Source organism: Pipistrellus hanaki, assembly GCF_964339955.1.
Source record: "Pipistrellus hanaki genome assembly, chromosome: 13".
Lineage (NCBI taxonomy): Eukaryota > Metazoa > Chordata > Mammalia > Chiroptera > Vespertilionidae > Pipistrellus > Pipistrellus hanaki.
The window spans coordinates 15,691,299-15,709,951 of NC_140515.1; the positions used below are offsets into that span (position 1 = coordinate 15,691,299).

Sequence of the window (18,653 nt, forward strand, 5' to 3'; positions counted from 1 at the left end):
TCTGACTTCATGATCCGGAATGACATCCTCAAGGCTCTTTTATCATGTAAACGAATACATCCACAGTTCCTGGGGTTATGGGATGGACGGTTTTTTTGGGGGGACCATCATCCTGCTCACCAAAACCGCCTCTGGTTTTTATTCCTTAAATTTTCCAAGCATTAACCTGCCTTTGCTTATCCCTGTTCGACAGGCAAGCTCCAATTCATCTCTTCTATCTGAGTCAATATCGCTCAGTAAAAATCTTTTATCTTAATAAACATCTGCCTCCACAGAGGCCTTCCAGCTGGTGACAAATGTCCCTTGATCAGAGATCACTACTGATATTACACAGCTACTCACAGGACTGCTGGACTGCTAGTTCAGTTCCCCTGTCCTGACTAGACTGTAAATACCTTAAGGGTAGGGACTCAGTCCTTCTGGTTTACCTTTGTAACCCAGCACCTACAGAACAAAAGACACTTAGGGGAAAACTGCTGCAGGGCAAGGAATAAAGCTGACTAAGAGGAGGTGGGGACATCTGAGAACCCAAACTGGGTCTGGTCTCCTAGGTGTGGCTGGTAATCTAATTCCTGGTTTCTTTTCCAGCATTCATTGAGCTGTAAAGAATGTTGGCTATCAAGGGCTTTGGTTTCATTTTTACAAGGACATTATTTTTCTATTAGACAGGGCATTTTCAAGTGGAGGAACTACAAGAACCAGTCTAGGATTTCAGCCAGGAAAATGTAGAGAGGTCTCATTTCCGGATGTGTACAAAGCTGTGGATGGCCTCAAAGAATTCCTGGGAAGCAGCAAAACCTACAGCATTGGGTTTGCTGCCATTTACCCTCGGGGAGCAGATCCAGATTCCTGTGGGGCAGATGCTTCACATTCCACCTGCCAGCAAAGCCAGGGCAGCTGCTGAGAATCGAACCCTGACTGTCTGGGAGGAGCGGAGAGGAACCTGGCCCAGCAGTGCATGTCCCCATAAGGCCAGCACACTTCCTCCCACAAAACACGAGAGGATGGGGCACTTCTCAAGCTGGGAGTCCTCATGATTCAATTGTACTTAAAACAATGCCACACACATGAAGGAAGGTTCGATTTCACTGAACGCAAAGCTTCCTATGCTCCAGACTCACAGCTGCGACACTGGGGCAGGGTAATTCTTTGTGTGGGGGCTGTCCTAAGAACTGAAAGTTTTAGCCGCATCCCTGGCCGTTACCCAGTCAATGTGAGTACCTTACCATTGCCCACAATAGTGACAACTCTGCTAGGAGCAATGCTGTATTCTGCCAACCCCAGTGCAACCCTCTGCAATGACTCTTCTCTGACACCACATACAAGACAAATAAATAATGTCCCAAAGCTGATAAATTACTACTTGGTACATTACAGTTTTTCACCCCTTTATTGTAATTCCATTAAAAATGTAGTTATATGGAGAGAAACAAATCAGGTCTGAGATGTTCAAAGAGTGGGAACATCTCAGGGAAAGCTGGCATTAATAATAAAGAGCTCAAAAAAAGCAATCTATATATATATAAAAGCCTAAGCGACCAGCTGGCCAGCCAACTGGCCAGTAGCTATGATACGCACTGACCACCAGGGGGCAGATGCTCAACACAGGAGCTGCCAAGCAACAGCAACTTTGCAGAGTCCCTCTCACAGTTAGGGACCCCTCAAGGAATGTGGGACTGCCAGTTTTGGCCCAATCCCCACAGGTCAGGTCAAGTGACCCCACCTGCTCACACTACAGACACCCTGTGAGCCCCGGCATTGCTCCAGGTGCGACCGGCTGGGGAGAGACTTGTGGAGGTTGGCTCCAGGGTGTGTCAGGCCCATCTCGCCCATTCCCTCCTGGCCAGCCACCTTCTACCTAATTTACTTCCAATGTGCAAGAATTGGTGCACCAGGCCTCTAGTATAACACAAAATATTACAGACGTGTTTTGGGCAAAAGTGAGCAATTTTTCTTTGCATATATTAAAGTTAAATTTGATCCCATTACCTTTGATCTCTGAAATTCAACTTCCTCGAAGTATATCTACTAAGTAATTTAACATGTTTATCATATTTATAAAGCAAACTATGAACTAGATGAGACTGCATGAGAAATCCAATTAATACCAGCAGCCTGAACATCTGACATTACTTGAAAGACATAAATTGAAACAACTTGGTCAAACAGTAAGTCTAGGCATTGCAGCTTCCATTGCTAATTAGTTTTGAACTTCATGGCACTCTTTGAACAAAAGAAAATAAAAATATTCATTTAAAGTAACGTTTCCTAAAGAACATGCATCTAGTCTATGCATTTTTCCAGAAGCAAATTCAATGAGGAGACTGGCCCGTCTGGCATGAGTGGATGTGATCAGGGAAATGGCAGAAGTTGTAGCTGCCAGCTCCAGATTCTTCCTTTCCACGGCAGATGCCAAAATAAGTTTTCAAACTTTTCAGCACAAGTCTCTTGTCTGGAACAACATTAACTGAACAAATCGTAACCCGATTCTAAGACAAAGAAGCTTCGGAGCAAACCTGGTACAAACGATCCCTTCCACTCAAACTACCCCTGGCAAATGTTCAGCAGGAGCAGAAGAGAAAACCCAAACTGAAAAATCTGATGCAATCTTGTTTCTAAGAATCAAGCAGAAATAAAGCTAAAACTTCTAAGAAATGATTCATTCCATTTAAAGGCGGGGAGGAGAGCCATTAAGCAGAAATCCTACTAATGAGAATTATAATGAGTGTGAGGAGGACAAGAAGGCCCACAGAGAGATGCATCCTAGTACTGAACAGTTTTGATAGTGAGACTTTCTCAGCTAAACTATAAAAAATATGAAGCATTTACAGAAGTAGCTAATGTGGTTTCTCCAGGAATCATGGATAAGAAACACACACACACACACACACACACACACACACACACACACGTATCCATAAAGAAATAATACAGATTTTCTCATCTTGTAGGGATTTTTACCTCCGGTAAGGTCATTTAAAGGGCTCGAGGAGCTAGCGTGAGTGATGAAATCCTACAAATTATATGCAATTCTGTGTGCACACACATGTATTTTCTCTATGGAGGGAGGGGTCTCAAGCATTCATCACGTTATCAAAGTAGGTCATGACTTGAGAGAAGTCACAAAACACTAAGAGCTGTCCCATGTTTGCGTCCCGCCTTAGACAGGCTTGGATGCACAGCCGTTCAGCTCTTCCACAAACCTGTAGAGCTTACCGCACGGGCAACCAAACGAGCCACAAACATGTTTGTCCCAACACAAGACTGTCATCCTGACCATTATTAAAAGAAAAAATAAGGTTAGCAACGGGCAGGTGTTCTGTCCTCCAACATGAATAAAGGCTTGGAGACTTGCTCTTTCCCCTCCCAAACGTCACAAAAAAGACAGGCGTGACCCACTGCACCCAGGCGTTTTCCTGCCTAGCAGCAGGCATCTTTCAGAACACTGACCTGGGAGGCAAAATGTCCCCATCGATCCCAGCAGAGTTAACTGGCACAGCCACCAACGGCCAAGGCCGTGTTTTAACAGCTGACAGGAGGAAGCAAACCTTCAAACTGCTTCTCTATGGAGAGAAGCTTCTGAGGCTGTTCTTCACAGAGCAACCAGCTTTTCTGTTTACCAAAGGGCAAGCATGGAGTCATTTCCTACAAAATTTCACCATCAGAAAGCAGGGTTTCAGCTCAAAGGTTGGGCATTGACCCAGGGACCAGGAGGTCACTGGTTCGATTCCCAGGCAGGGCACATGCCTGGATTGCAGGCACCATACCCACTAGAGGGTGTGCAGGAGGCAGCCAATAGATAATTCTCTCTCATCATTAAGGTTTCTTTCCCCTCTAAAAAAAAAAAATCAATAAAAACATATATTTTAAAAAGCAGGGCTTCTGAAATGGTCAGGGAAAAGAGACTGTCAAATGAAACAAATGCTTGCAACTCATCGCCCTGACCCGAATCTACTCAATCCAGATGTCCCTGACGTCTACCTGCATCTCTGGTTAGACAGGGTGGGAACTGTGAGGATGGAGAGGCACCTGTCATGCGTGCATGAAGGAGTCCCACAGACAAAGGGAGAGACAGAGCACGTTTGGTTTGCAAAGCGACTAGGAGCAAAGACACAGCATCTCGCTAATGGGAAGACTCCAGGCACAGCTGCCCTTGGCCACCTGGAGCTCCCAGTTCTCTCACCTCCACGGGGAAGCGCCTGCCATTGATGCTGTGCTCCGAGCCCGCAGAGCCATTGCTGTGGCCCCAGTGAAACTCCACCTTCTCTGCCTTGAATCTGCCCGGCAGGCCAGCGCCGCTGATGAAATAGTCGTCTTTCAGAAGGATGGCAACTGTGGAAAAGGAAAGGGGAGAGAAACAAAGTGAATTGCCAGAGCAAATTCAATAGGTTTCCTCTTGCTTCAAATAAAGTTTACCTTTCCTCTTGTGCCTGTTTAAAAAAACACACACAACAACAACAATAAAAAACAAGCCATCTGAATAAATTAGCACATTGTAGCTTCAGACTGCTCTCAAGCAACAACTGGCTCTAAATCATGGGAATTCCCAGGGAATGGTCTCAAAATGCCTTATCCATTTAACAGATGGAGAATTTGAGACAGTGACTGAGTAAGTCACTCTGAATCAATGTCTCCTAAAACTGATTGATGATCAAAATGATCTGGAGAGTGAGCTTCCTGGGTCTACCCCAAGATTCAAGATCTGGAATGAAATGGGAAATATATTTCATAAGCAGAAGGTGAGAGGCACATTTCTTTAATCAGAAAGAGGCAAGATATCAGAAAATAAAAGGAGCAGGTTCTTCCAATTATTAAGGCAACAACAGTGAAAAGGGAGCGGGGTTGGGTAAAGCATTCATTGCATTTGATAAATGTGCTCAGAAAAGTATAGAGCAAACTACTCATTAAGTCACTGAAATCATTGCAGATTAGGGTTACTTTGCAGTTTCTGTTCATCCCAAGTATAAGGAAATTCCCTTCGCCCATCTAGAAGAACACATATGAATGTCCATGTCCTCAGGGAGCGGCAATCAACTCAAACCCGAAAAACTCTTCCTTGAAACATGGGAAAGAGAATTCAAGACCATATAACTTGGACTTAAACAATAACAAAAAATTACGTTTTCCACAAGGAATGTGATATCCAACTGCATAAAAAACAGGTTTTATAAGTGATACATCTCCCCCTTTCCGGATTTCTAAGGTGAGTTCATTCATTCATCCAAACACTTACTGGCTGTTAACTAAATATAAGATGCCAACCAATAGTGCATGGTTTGTAATCAAAGGCCAAGCCTGCTGAAGCCCAGGAGACGCTCTCGTAGCCTCACGGTCCCCTCTTCCTAAAAGAGTCCCAGTCCCGCCCCAGCTGGTTTGGCTCAGTGGATAGAGCTTCAGTCTGCGGACTGAAGGGTCCCAGGTTAGATTCCGGCCAAGGGCACGTGCCCAGGCTGTAGGCTTTATTCCCAGTAGGAGGCCTGCAGGAGGCAGCCAATCAATGATTCCCTCTCATCATTGATGCTTCTATCTCTCTATCCCTCTCCCTTCCTCTCTAAAGACCAATCCTGCATGAAAGTTAGGTTTTCCTGAAAGATAGAAACTAGACTAGGAACCTAGTATTTCCGAAACAATGCCATTATTTCCAGCATTTCTCCATATAAAGGAAGCATTAAATGCAAGTGCAGGAACCCTGCTCATATACACCCCCTTTTTATGGCATTTCAAAAGGCAGTATTTCTCGAACTTCTGAAACATATACAATGACTGTTCAGTTAGTGAGATTGCAAATTAAAGAATAAAATGCAAGTGATTCTTATGCTTATTTAACACCCATGGGACTGCTCCCCCTTTAGGGCACACTACGTGAGCTTTAGAACAAGAGCCGGAAAACTGCTCCTGGAAAGGGTGGGAGAGGAAATAGTTAAGGCTTTCTGGCTCTATGGTCCCTGTTGCAACTACTCAACCTCATCTTTGCAGCCAAACATGCTACGTAAGTGAATGGGTAAGGCCATGTTAAATAAAACTTTATTTATCCACGCTGAAATTTGGATATATTTTCATGTGTCATGAAATATTATCATCCTTTTGATTTTTTTTAAACCACTAAAAAAATGCAAAAACAAAAACGGGGGGCGGGGGGAGGGGAGGAGAAGCGGGACGCGTCACTTGGTGATCTCTAAAATACAATATGATATTTTAGAAAATAAAAGAGAATAGTAAACTAGTCATACACCTTTAGTTTCAAAGCCGAAATGCATAGGCATTAGCTCAGCAGTGTCTTCAATGCCATTGATTACTCTCAGTCTGCTATAAACCCTACAGGTAATATTTTACATCTGAAGGACAAAGGTAAAGCATTCGGAGTGCATCTGTTACAATACACCCAGGGACACGCAGCAACTTATTAATATTTGATTTTTCCTAAATCATTTATGTCTCTGTCAGGGGTCATTTTACTTGTTTTATATGAATAATTAAAGCATAATTAGGAAACTATACAATCTGAAACATTAATCTCATTTCTCATTTCACAGTGCTTCTCACTGGAGCACACAGCATGCGGCATGCACACTCCCCACTCGGAAAGTGGCTGATATTTTTGTTCACACGTGAAACCGGCAACAGAGACCTCTCCCAGCTGCAGTGGGACAGCTTTCTGGTGACCACTGACGACAGGGCTCTGTTTCCACACAAAATGCACCAACGACAGTCACTTCGGGGCACTGGGGTATGGGCACCATGAGCTCAGGGGATGGACAGGCCTGGGCTGGCGGCCAGTCCTGTTTCTGTCACGTAAGTGGTGTGACCTTGGGAAGCTGCCCCAGTCCTCTGGGCCTCGGCTGCGGAGCCTGTGCCAACCGTGCCTATCTGGCGATCAGACCTGGAGGAAGTCACACTGAGAAGTCCCACGCGGGAAGCACGTGGCACGGTGACAGACACTCAGCGTGCACACGCTCCGTGGCGGTGACTGTCAAGCTCATTTCTCCAGACCTGACAAGCTCAGGCCCAGCAGGGCGTGATCGCACAGAATCCACTCCAGTTCAGAGCGGAATGGTGAAGCCATACGGTGGGCAGCGTGCGGGCAGGGCACACCAGAGAGAGGGCTCACGCCCTGGGAGAATAGCTTCAGTGCTGAGGGGATGTGGTGAGATTAGTAAAACCCAGGGGAGAGTGGTTTTCCTTTTCTTTATTATTCCTATCCCCTGAGTCACATCCAGAAAAATAACACCCCAATGTGGTGCTCATATGTCCTCCACACTCATCTGAGACTCACTCATTTCCATCTTCCACCGAAGAGTAGACATTATGCTAGAACTTACTAACTGTGGTAAATATGACTTATTTTCATTGATTTATAGACATTTTTTTACCTAAGTGTATCCATGTCATATAGCATAGGTTTTCCCATTATGGTGCAGATCAAACGTTTTCTCTTAAAACCAATTTGTTCATTTAAAATACTGTGAGTGAATCGAAGGAAACATTTAAATTTTAAAACCGCAGTAAGAGTTGAATTTGGATAAGGTGATGATTGGGAAGCTAGCATGCAACAGCTAAAGATTGAAGAACAATGGGAGAGGAGGGAGAGGGGGGAGGAAAGGTACCTGGGAGAGAACTTTCTAGAACTAGGCCCTCCAGCTCTTAAACTGCTAGCATGGGCTGAGATTACACCAAAGCAGAAGGATGGAGGGTGTGGGAAGAGCTTGGGCTTCAAATTCAAGATTCCGTAACCCAGAAGCCACGCCCATCTCATTGCTACCCACGGACTCAGGCTGCACTCTCCTGACCCAGAAAGTAAAATTCTGAGCATGGATATATATATATATATATATATATATATATATATATATATATATATATATATATGATGAAAGGAGAGAGAGCGAGAGAGAGCGAGAGAGAAAGAGAGAGAGAGTGAGAGAGAGAGAGAGAGAGAGAGAGAGAGAGAGAGCGCGAGCGCGCTCTAGACTCTAGACCCAGTGAGTGTGATTTTCAGTCTAGACCTACACTGTCGGGTTGTGGAAAAGTGCTGCAGTCCGTGGTGCCTCGGGTCTAGTTCCACAAAGCGGAAAAATTACAGTAGTAACCTCACTCATCTGCCATGAGATCACAAGGGTTGACACAGGCAGACTACTCAGAACAGTAATTCACACGGGACTTTATGGCATAAAGATTGCATTTGCTGTGCTGTTTAGAAAGGTTACCACTCCGGGGAGAGGAGTGTAGCTTCCACACACCCCCGTGTTTAGGGCCTTACCATGGGAAACTGCTGTGCCAGGGGCAGGGGCAGGGGCAGACCTGGAATAGGGGCAGAGTAAGGGTAGGGACAGGGGCAAGGCTGGGGTAAGAGCAGGGGCAGGGACAGGGCAGGGACAGGCAGGGGCAGGGGCAAGGGCAGGGGCAGGTAGAGTCTCACCATGGAAAAGAACTTAGTTGCCTCCTGAACTTGAAGGGAGGATGAGGATATGGCATTCTTGGCATGCTTTGCAGGGCACCCACCAACCACTTACAAATTTAGCTCAACATGTCTATGTAATGTGGGCTAAACACATGTTCACAACAAAATCTCAGTCAACAGCAGCAGGTGTCAGAAGTTAAATAAAAATTCATGAGCCGAAACCGGTTTGGCTCAGTGGATAGAGCTTCGGTCTGCAGACTGAAAGGTCTCGGGTTCGATTCTGGTCAAGGGTATGTACCTTGGTTGCGGGCACATCCCCAGTGGGTGGTGTGCAGGAGGCAGCTGGTTGACGATTCTCTCCCATAGATGTTTCTAACTATCTATCCCTCTCCCTTCCTCTCTGTGAAAAAAATCAATAAAATATATATTTTTAAAAATAAAAATTTGCCAAGACCGGTTTGGCTCAATGGATAGAGCATTGGCTTGGGGACTGAAGAGTCCTGGGTTCGATTCCGGTCAAGGGCATGTACCTTGGTTGTGGGCATATCCCCAGTAGGGGGTGTGCAAGAGGCAGCTGATCGATGTCTATCTCTCATCCATGTTTCTAACTCTCTACCTCTCTCCCTTCCTCTCTGTACAAAATCAATAAAATATATTAAAAAAAATAAATAAATAAAAATTCATGAGACAGAAAATGAGCTGCTTAATATCTTAGCTCCACCGTCTCCGACCGGTTTTTAACACTAAGGTGGGAAGAGACTGCATTATTGGACCTGAAGAGTGGCCCAGACCACCGCAATACCCTGTCCCTGGGGGCCATATGAAAGGGAAACACGCTGACTTGGATGCCAGGACCCAGGAGCTTTAACTCCAGCCTTCTCACTTCCCTGGGGCACAGATATTTACTTTTTCAATGTTTACCAAGTAATTACTAGGGACCCAAAGGTAAGTAAGCCAGACCCAGTGCCTGTCTTGCAGGAAACCAATCACTGTCTCACTAATAGAAAGAGGCTGGTCAACCTTGAAGCTCTGAAAGGTCAGAGCCAACCGCACCCTATCTAATTGAGACGATAGTAACTGAGGCAACTTCCCCATCTTGTAATCATGTAAATCCTTACTGATATGATAATCCGCTTATTACCTGCCTAAGGGTACTGGGTGTTTCCCAAAGCTGCTTAAGGTTAATGGGTGTATCCCATAGCAGCCTCAATAAAAAAGATAGCAAGGCCAGAGCCTAGAGTCTTCCCACTAGAGGTTGACTCCCGCCTGGCCCCCCATTTATCCCAATTTAACTCTTTTCTAGTCTCTCTCTTCATTTCAGTGTGTGGCCTCCTCCAGAAACCGGACCCTGAGTGGGCCCTAATCACGCGGGTCGTGTTAAGGGTTCCCACATGCCTCATGAAGTATGTGGTTGATAGGAAGGCTAGGTAGGCCCCAACAACTCAACCAACAGGTGCAGATCTGCAAGTGGCACAGATGGTAACAGGCGAACTTCCAACCCCAGACGGGAGAAGGGCTGACGGAATCCCCTGAGAATTAAAGGAGCCACGCTGGGCAGTGCTGACCAGAAGGGAGCTCATGCAAAGGCCCTGAGGTAGGGGGAGTAAGCAGGCGGTCAGGGTGAATACTGCCCAGAGAATAAACCAGAGGCTAGAGAAGGAGGCGGGAACATTTATCCCCAAGATAATGTCTTTATCCCCAAGAGAAATGGCTGAGAGAAAAGCCTTGATATGATGGAGAGCGAGAGATAGATGTGATTAGATTAAAATTAAGGAGAGTAAGGCTGCCTGGCGGAGAAGGCCTGGGGAAAGCAGCCCTGGATGGAGTTACTACAGGCCCTCCCCATCAATATGTCCGGGACAGAGAGCTTTTACTGAAATGAGAACTTACTCCCCACCAACACCACGATCTCCAGTCCGTAAAACAGTAAGTAAAAACGCTTTTACACTCTGGTTTTCATTTGTGGCCAGATGGAAGGGAGGAAGACAGGAGGCAGAGAGAGAAGGGACCAAAGACCGGAGTAAAGAGTGAGAACAGGAGATGGACCGGGGAGAGACACAGGAGGAAGGACAAGAGGAGGAAACAGCAAGGAAGTGGACACTCGTGGAGAGAAACAAGGACCCACATCTCGACCATCAGAATAGGAACAAAGAGCAAACCCAATGGGAAGACAGACAAGCCACCCAGACTGTCCCACCAGCGAGCAGCATCTTTCCACGTGTCCTGGCAGCAGCAGCTAATTACTGACGTTCTGAGCAAAACAGAAATTACAGTCTGTTTCTGGCCCACCTGACACAAAAAGGTATACTTTATTCTTTTTTTCCTATTTTTGTTTATATTTTTATTTTTAATCTTTACTGTTGAATGTATTATAGATGCCCCTTCCCCATACTCCTGCCCCCTCCCCCGCATTGGTATACTGTGGACTCATTCACATGGAATGGCTATGATTGTGCTGGTTGTGGTCATTTTGTTATTTGATAATCGAAGGGAAAAGAGGGCAGTAAGAAACCGTATGATTTAAAACTTTCTGTGGTACACCATTGAATATCGCTGTCCTAGACGCCCTCCTTGCCAATTTCAAGCTCGCTAATGGCTATTCCGTGTGTTGCCCTTGGGCAGTTGCATCTTGAGGGAGAGCTAAGCATTCAGGTGCATCAACCTGGGCGGAATCAGTCCTCAGGGAGACAGCCCCTGACCGCCTGTAAGGTGTTCACACTGGTCTTCAGCGCTGCCCCTCAGACCTGCATCAGTGTCCCCACCCGGGGACAGGACACTGACCTCCAGGGCAGCAGAGGCCACTGTGAGCTTCAGCTGCGAACCCCAGGGACCCGCAACAGTTTCCTTGAATGCCCGGCCTTTGCGTGCCCTGGGGGAACCTTGCCCCATGTACAAGGGCAGAAGCATAGGGACAAATGCTCCGTGTACAAGAGCAGGGGCACATGCTGAATTAGGGCAGCAGCACATGGAAACTGAGGTTAAGATCCCATAATTATCTTTATACCAGCCGTCAATGGCTTGCATTTCTTAGGTTAAGTCTGTGGGGTCTTAGGTGCTATTGTATGATAACAGTTCCAAGGACCATCCCTGGCCAGTGTGGCTCAGTTGGTTGATGCTTTGTCTCCTGCCCCAAAGAGTAGCGGGGTTGATTTCCAGTCAAGTACATACCCCGGTTGCAGATTTAATCCCAGGGGCGAGTGGGAGGCAACCAACTGATGTTTCTCTCTCTCTCCCTTCTCCTATCCGCCCCCCCCCCCCCCTTTCCTCTCTCTCTTAAATCAAGGAGAACCATATCCTTGAGTAAGGATTAAGAAAAAGAAAAGAAAAAAAAAGATCCAAAGGCCAGGTAAAATAAGTTAATAGGTGAATGTGACAGCCCCCTAAACCTTGTCTACATTTTCTGGTCTCATAACATCCTAGAACATGGTTCCTGACCTAGTAACCACATCCAGTTTCCACACCATGGATCAACTGTATTAATGTCAGCAACTATTTCTTGATCCATCTAAGCCAGGCACTGTGATAATGGCATTTGTCTAACAGGAGAAAATGCAGAAAAGAGAGAGAGAGAGAGAGAGAGAGAGAGAGAGAGAGAGAGAGAGAGAAGTAGAAAGTGGGAAAGTAGAAGTAACATGCATTATAACAAATGCATTTACTATTTGCTCTTTGTGTGGGATGAAAGAAAAAGTTGTAAAAAAAAACAACGAAACAAAACACCAAAAAACCCCCCCAAACAAACCCAAAAGCCCTCAAATGGTTAAAATGCATGGGAGGCCATGGCTTATGAAATACACCAGAAACATCGTCTAAGTCTTGAGTTGTGATCCTTGGCTACAAGCTAATGCTAGAAACAGCAAGATTATCTTGAAATGTTCCTGATGAATGCATTATCTTCTCATTCCACAAAAATGAAAGGAAAATAACTTCAGATGAAATCGAATGAGAACTGGCACAAGAGACAGCTACGGCTCCTCGGGAAGAAATAGAGAGATGCTATCTGTCTTGTAAAGATATTTTAGACAACTTTTGAGAAGTGGGCTACCTGCACCCAGCGTGCTCCATTGATTATGCTGGGCTGGATATATAGCACCCGCCCCGGGAAGACAGATGGGAGCCCTAAAGCTGTTTTATGGGGGAGTTACTGTCTGTGTGCACTAAGCCGCTTTAAATATTAACTTTCTAAATTCATATTTTAATATCCAAAAGACAGTCTATTTTGCAGATAAGTGGCCTGTAAATTTCCATCAGAAGAAACAAACACTACTTCCTTAATTTATTTTCTAAAAGTACAAGTTTCAAGAAGAGACACTTGGAGAAGGAAAATGTGTTGCTTAAAAATTAATGATTCAAGTTTTTTCTTCATCTAAACAGGCAACTTAGATATAAAAATCAATGACTGTAACAAAGACAGGCCATGTGGCTTATGATATGGGGTTTTATGCATTAAAGTTTTAATGTTTCTGATAATCGTAGATTCATATGCAGTTGTAAGAAATAATACAGAGAACCTGTGTCTCCTTATCTAGTTTCTACAAAGGGCAACATCTTACAAAACCTCAGTACAATAACAGTTGTGTTTTTAAACTGATATTCTCCAGGCTGCCTATCAATACTACCCACTGTAATATTAGGAATAGCCCCCTTTATTTTATTTTTGGTTTTTATTTTATTTATTTATTTTTAAATATATTTTATTGATTTTTTACAGAGAGGAAGGGAGAGAGATAGAGAACTAGAAACGTCGATAAGAGAGAAACATCAACCAGCTGCCTCTTGCACACCCCCTACCGGGGATGTGCCCGCAGCCAATGTACATGCCCATGACTGGAATCGAACCTGGGACCTTTCAGTCTGCAGACCGACACTCTACTACTGAGCCAAACCGGCTTCGGCTATTTTTGGTTTTTAAATACATTTTTATGATTTCAGAGAGAAGAAGAGAGATGGAAGGAGAGAAAGAAACATCAATGATGAGAGAGAATCATTGATCGGCTACTTCCTGCATACCCCCTCCTACTGGGGATTGAGCATGCAACCATGGCATGTGCTCTTGACCAGAATTGAACTTGGGACCTTTCAGTCCATAGGCCGATGCTCTATCCACTGGGCCAAACCAGCTAGGGCACAACCTCCCCCTTTAATTTAGACACACTGCACCTTGAACCACATGCGGCTGGTCATTCACTTGAACTTACACAATCCGTACATAACAGACAAAGCAAATGAATCGCCATTTCTCAAAAATACTGGAAAATTTATGAACTCACTCGACTCTTTAAAGTTTACAAAATGAGAAAAGTTTCCAGGTTTATGCCTATCAAATAAATACAAAGAACAAAGCAGGTTGATCCCTGCACCCAAGTTTCTAAACCACCATATGCTGAAATCTTTCTGCAAAAACAATTCCATGTCCCCGTTCCAAATTGCCTTTTAATGGTTGCCACTTTAAAAAAGACACTCCTGTAGATTATTTATGAGATATTGGCCCATCTAGTTGGATGTCATGAATTTCATAGGAATATGTACTGTTTGGGAAGAAACAAGGATTCCTTTCTACTTCTCGGCGCCGTGCTTCTGAAGTTTCTGAGACGGTGTTTGTTCTTTTTGGACAGCTGAGTCTAAAATCAGATCAAGCACCTGCAGTCGGCACTCGTAGACACGCAACAAGTTGTGGATCACTCCAGGAAACCAGCAGAGTGACAGGCTGATTGATAATCAGCCCCTGGAAGACCAAGGTCATGAATCAACTTGCATTGAGCGAACCCTCTACTCGGCTAAAACCTGTCACCGGAGATCCCAAGCTGAAAGCTGTAAGAGGAATGTGTTATCTTTGCAGAAGGCTGTCAAGCATCGCAAGTCAAGTAGAAAACCAGATCAGAGAGCCCAGGGAATTGGCCTTGGCAGGCTTCCAAGATGTGGCACTGAGGTGGCACTCAGCTCCAAGATCTGATTCTATCATGCGGCCAAGCTCCCATCCACCGCATTCAGGTAGTCTGAGGGGTCACTCTCCCATCACAGCTCTTCCAAGGGCACTCCTATGTGTAACACAAAGCAGGGCCACTGGTAGAGAAATTCCAAATTGTAACAACAGGCATGTATCTCCATTGGGAGAGTGGAAGGGGTGGCATGGAAAGTTATGCACACCTAACATACAAGTTCACATGTTTGTGCTGAACAGCTACTCAAATGGGTGAAGCCAGGACAGGACAGGGTGGCCTGCTCAAAAAGCAGGGATGGGAACTATTTATGGGGACATTGTGAAAAGTGCCCAGAGCCAGGAACCTCTGTGCTGAGTGAGTGGGGAGCAATTCCATGAGCAGATCAGGCCAACCTAAAGTAACCAGCCACGGATAGTCTTAGACAAATGCTGCTTTGGAGAAAGAAAATGGGTCCTAAGAGTTGCACATGCAGCCAGTTAGGTTAAAAGAAAAAGTAATGCTGTGACCCACAACATGAATGGGACCAACGGTGGTGAAGTCATTTTAGCCAGGCAGAAGGGCTTCTGGCAGCCAGGGCTCCTAAAAGGGTAAGAACAAATGAATCATTTGGGGGGGGGGGGGGGGAAGGGGAGGGAGAGGGAAGCAAGAGCGAGATCACACATGTTTGTTTTAAGAAGTTAGAGATATAAGAGTTCAGAATTAATATATGAAGCATATCTTAAGCACCAACAAAAGCCTAGGTAGCACTAGGCAGAGATGTATCATAAGATCCCAATGTTTGTTTCCAGCCCAGACAATGGGGCACAGCAAAGCATACTCTGCTACTTCAACCTATAATATATATATGTGTGTGTGTATATATATATATATATATATATATGCGCCTAAGTGACTAGAGTGACCAGTCCCATGACATGCACTGACCACCAGGGGCAGCCACTCAGTGCGGGAGCTACCCCCTGGTGGTCAGTGCACTCCCACAGTCAACCCTCCCATGGTTGGCCAACTTCTCCTGGTCCCTCTCCACAGCCAGCCAACCTCCTACAGTTTCCCCGAACCCCTCCATCCAGCAAGCCCCAGCCAGCAGCCAGCAGTCAGCAGCCAGCAGCCAGAAGGAAGGCCCCGATTGGCGCTGACCACTGGCTAGGCCTAGGGACCCCACGCATGCATGAATTTCATGCACCGAACTTCTAATAGTTGTATAATAGTGACTAAGAGGGAGTCAGCTCTTTGCATTAGAAATGGTGAAAATATTATGTTACATATTCACAGAGCCCAAAGCCCAATTCACAGAGGTGGGTAAAAGAAACAAGAGAATCAAATTGCTGGTCTGAAGGATGACAAAATGTTCATATTCATTCTATTGTAGTAAGAAACACCAACAAAGCAAATTCTCAAGGAACATGAGAATTAAAAAAAAAAAAAAGTTTATATTGATTTTTATAGAGAGAGGAAAGAAGAGTGATAGAAAGAAACATTGATGAGAGAGAAACATCATAGGCCATGGAGCCACAACTTGTGAATTAAGCCATGACCTCGTGGTTCCTGGGTCAACACTGAGTCACACTGGGGGGCCAAGAATTTTATTTGATTTGTGCACTTGCACAGCACTGTCCAGTAGAAATTTCTGCAATGATAGAATGCTCTCTATCTGTGCTGCATGATATGATTAAGGTAGCTATGTGGCCACTGAGCACCTAAAATGTGGTTAGTGAAATACTATTCACAGGGCTATACACATTCAATGCAATCCCTATCAAAATCCTAACGGCATTTCTCACAGAAATAGTAAAAACAATCCTAAAATTCCTATAGAATCACAAATAATCCCAAATAGCTAAAACAATCCTGACAAAAAACAAAACAAAACAAAAACAAAAAAACAGAGCTGCAAGTATTATACTTACTAATTTCAAACTATACTAAAAAGCTTTAGTAATCAAATAGTATGGTAATCAAACAAACCAACAGAACAGAATCTAGAGGCCAGAAATAAACCCACGCATATATAGTCAACTAATATTTGACAAAGGAGCCAAGAATATTCAAAGTGGAAAGGATAGTTTCTTTAATAAAAGATGATGGGAAAATGGGATAGTCACATGCAAGGAATGAATATGTATCCATACCTATACCACTTACAAAAATTAATTTGAAATGGATTAAAGCCTTTGGGTAAAGGCTTAGGGTTGGGGGGCTGGGTAAAAAAGATAGGTTTCTCTCATATCAACATTTCTCTCTATCTCTCATCCTCTTTTTTATTCTCTCTGAAAATCAATGTAAAAATATCCTTAGGTGAGGATTAACAACAGAGAAAAAAAACAAAACAAAACAAAACAAAAAACCCACACCAAATAAATAAATAGGCATGTTATATTTCAATAATCCTGGAAAAATAAATAAGTGAAATGAATCCACCTAAAAATAAAATCCACAAAGATTTAAATGTGTATCATCTCTGTTTTAAAACATTGCAAATGGACAACCTAAGAAAACTTAGTTGGGAGAGGCAATATTAGGCTAATAAAACTAGAATAGTTTTATCTGTATTTTTATATATATTGACTCATTTAATACTTACAACCTTATGAGGCTGGTACAATTTTATTATCCACATGTATCATATTTTTAAAATCTGAGGTACAGAGTGGTCAATGAATTTGCCCAAATCACACAACTACCCTGTTTCCCCGAAAATAAGACAGTGTCTTATATTAATTTTTTTCTCCCAAAGTTGCGCTAGGTCTTATTTTCAGGGGATGTCTTATCTTTCCATGTGCTAGGTCTTATTTTCGGAGGATGTCTTATTTTCGGGGAAACACGGGTAGTAAAGCAAGAGGCTGTTTCTCTAACTAAGGGCTGCCTCACTAAGCTATACATTCTCTATAGTTCTGTGCAGTACCACAGGGAGACATCCAGCAACATTGCACATTGTTTGTGGACAGGTCAAGACATGTCCTACCTGTCTTCCCTGTGTTTTTCATCCAGGTTTTGTTAGAAGACTCATTGTCGAAGCCGTCAAGCTGCAGCTCCTGGTACTCCTCGCCGACGCGAGCATGCTGGTCTACGATGTCTATGGGAGACTGGTGATGGCCCCCACAGCTGGCACTGGACGTCACCCAGTGCTCAGGCCCGTAGGCACCTGTGAAAGAAAACAACACTTCAATCCTCGGGGCTCAAGGGTCAGCGATGGAGCAAGTAAGAAACGGGAAGCCACGTTCTGCATCTCCCCCGGTACATTTTCCTACCCGTCCCCGCTCCCAAGATGTCAGTGCATTGGAAATTGCGGATCCAAGTCCTCTGCTCGATGGGGTAGGAAGACTTCAGAAAAGGTAAGTGACTTAAGATAGCTGGGTTTGTGATTTGTCGTCAAATATTTGCTAACTTGATCGGTAATCAGATTAAAAGAGTTGAGCAGAAAGGCTGTCAGAGTTATGTACCAGAAAACACAAAACACAATTCTCTTCTTAGTTTCTGGGAGCTACTGAACTGGAAAAGGAAAACACTGAAAGGAACACAATGCTGGACAAGAAGCATTGCGAGTGATGTAGGCAATGACAGGGTTTCCCTTGGCTCACTGAAAGATGGCTCACTTTGGCCCGCGTTTGTGCACTGCTGGGTTAGGGCATGCCCTCTCCTCCATCCCCTCCATCACTGGAGACGGGGCTGAGGTTACCTTCCGGTTAGACTCAGCACTCGGATAAAGACTCGGAAATAAAGGAAGAGAATGCAACTATAACGCTGGCCCTGATGGGTACCAGTGAGGAACAGGAAAACACACTCGCATGCTTCTCTGCCCCATGAGAAGCTGGGGGCGATGTCTATAAAGTTGTTTACTAGCTCTGAGATTTTTCTGTCTCTGATCTTTATGTTTACTGGCTCTGAGACTTTTCTGTCTCCGATCTTTAACTTTTTTGACATGACAAACCAGGAGTACTTTGTTGAAAAAGAAAAAGAAAAAGAAAAATTTCTTTGCTAGAGAAGATCACAATAAATCTCTTTTTCAGAGTTTAATACAGAGTGAAGTCTAAACTTTACAATATTTAGAAGTTCGCATTAGGCAGCCCACTCAATGAAGTGTACTGTGTGTATACATGTATATACAGGAACACGCACATGTGCTCCTGGGCTCTTTACCTTACATTTCTTCACATCTCAGACAGAAGAGGGTAATGGCCAAAGTGATTTTAGGAGATGAGACCAACCCATCCAATAACCCATATTTTTGAGGCTTGCTCTATAACTAGCCTTGCATGATGGACCACAAAATAGCTCATGGTAAGTCTCTCTGATACTAAATAAGAGCCCAAACCTGT

At 44.3% G+C, this 18,653-nt stretch overlaps 1 protein-coding gene across 4 annotated transcripts in view; it reads right to left on the reverse strand.

Annotated features, from left to right (window-relative positions):
• The window catches only part of PTPRG (protein tyrosine phosphatase receptor type G), a 640,445-nt gene that overhangs the window by 246,190 nt on the left and 375,602 nt on the right, over positions 1-18,653 (reverse strand). For all 4 annotated transcript variants that reach the window (XM_084902696.1, XM_084902695.1, XM_084902698.1 and 1 more), the window contains exons 3-4: positions 17,300-17,479; positions 4,184-4,332 (exon numbers count right to left, since the gene is read on the reverse strand). In XM_084902696.1, coding sequence (XP_084758822.1) covers positions 4,184-4,332; positions 17,300-17,479 — 329 coding nt within the window. The remainder of the gene's footprint in view (positions 1-4,183; positions 4,333-17,299; positions 17,480-18,653) is intronic.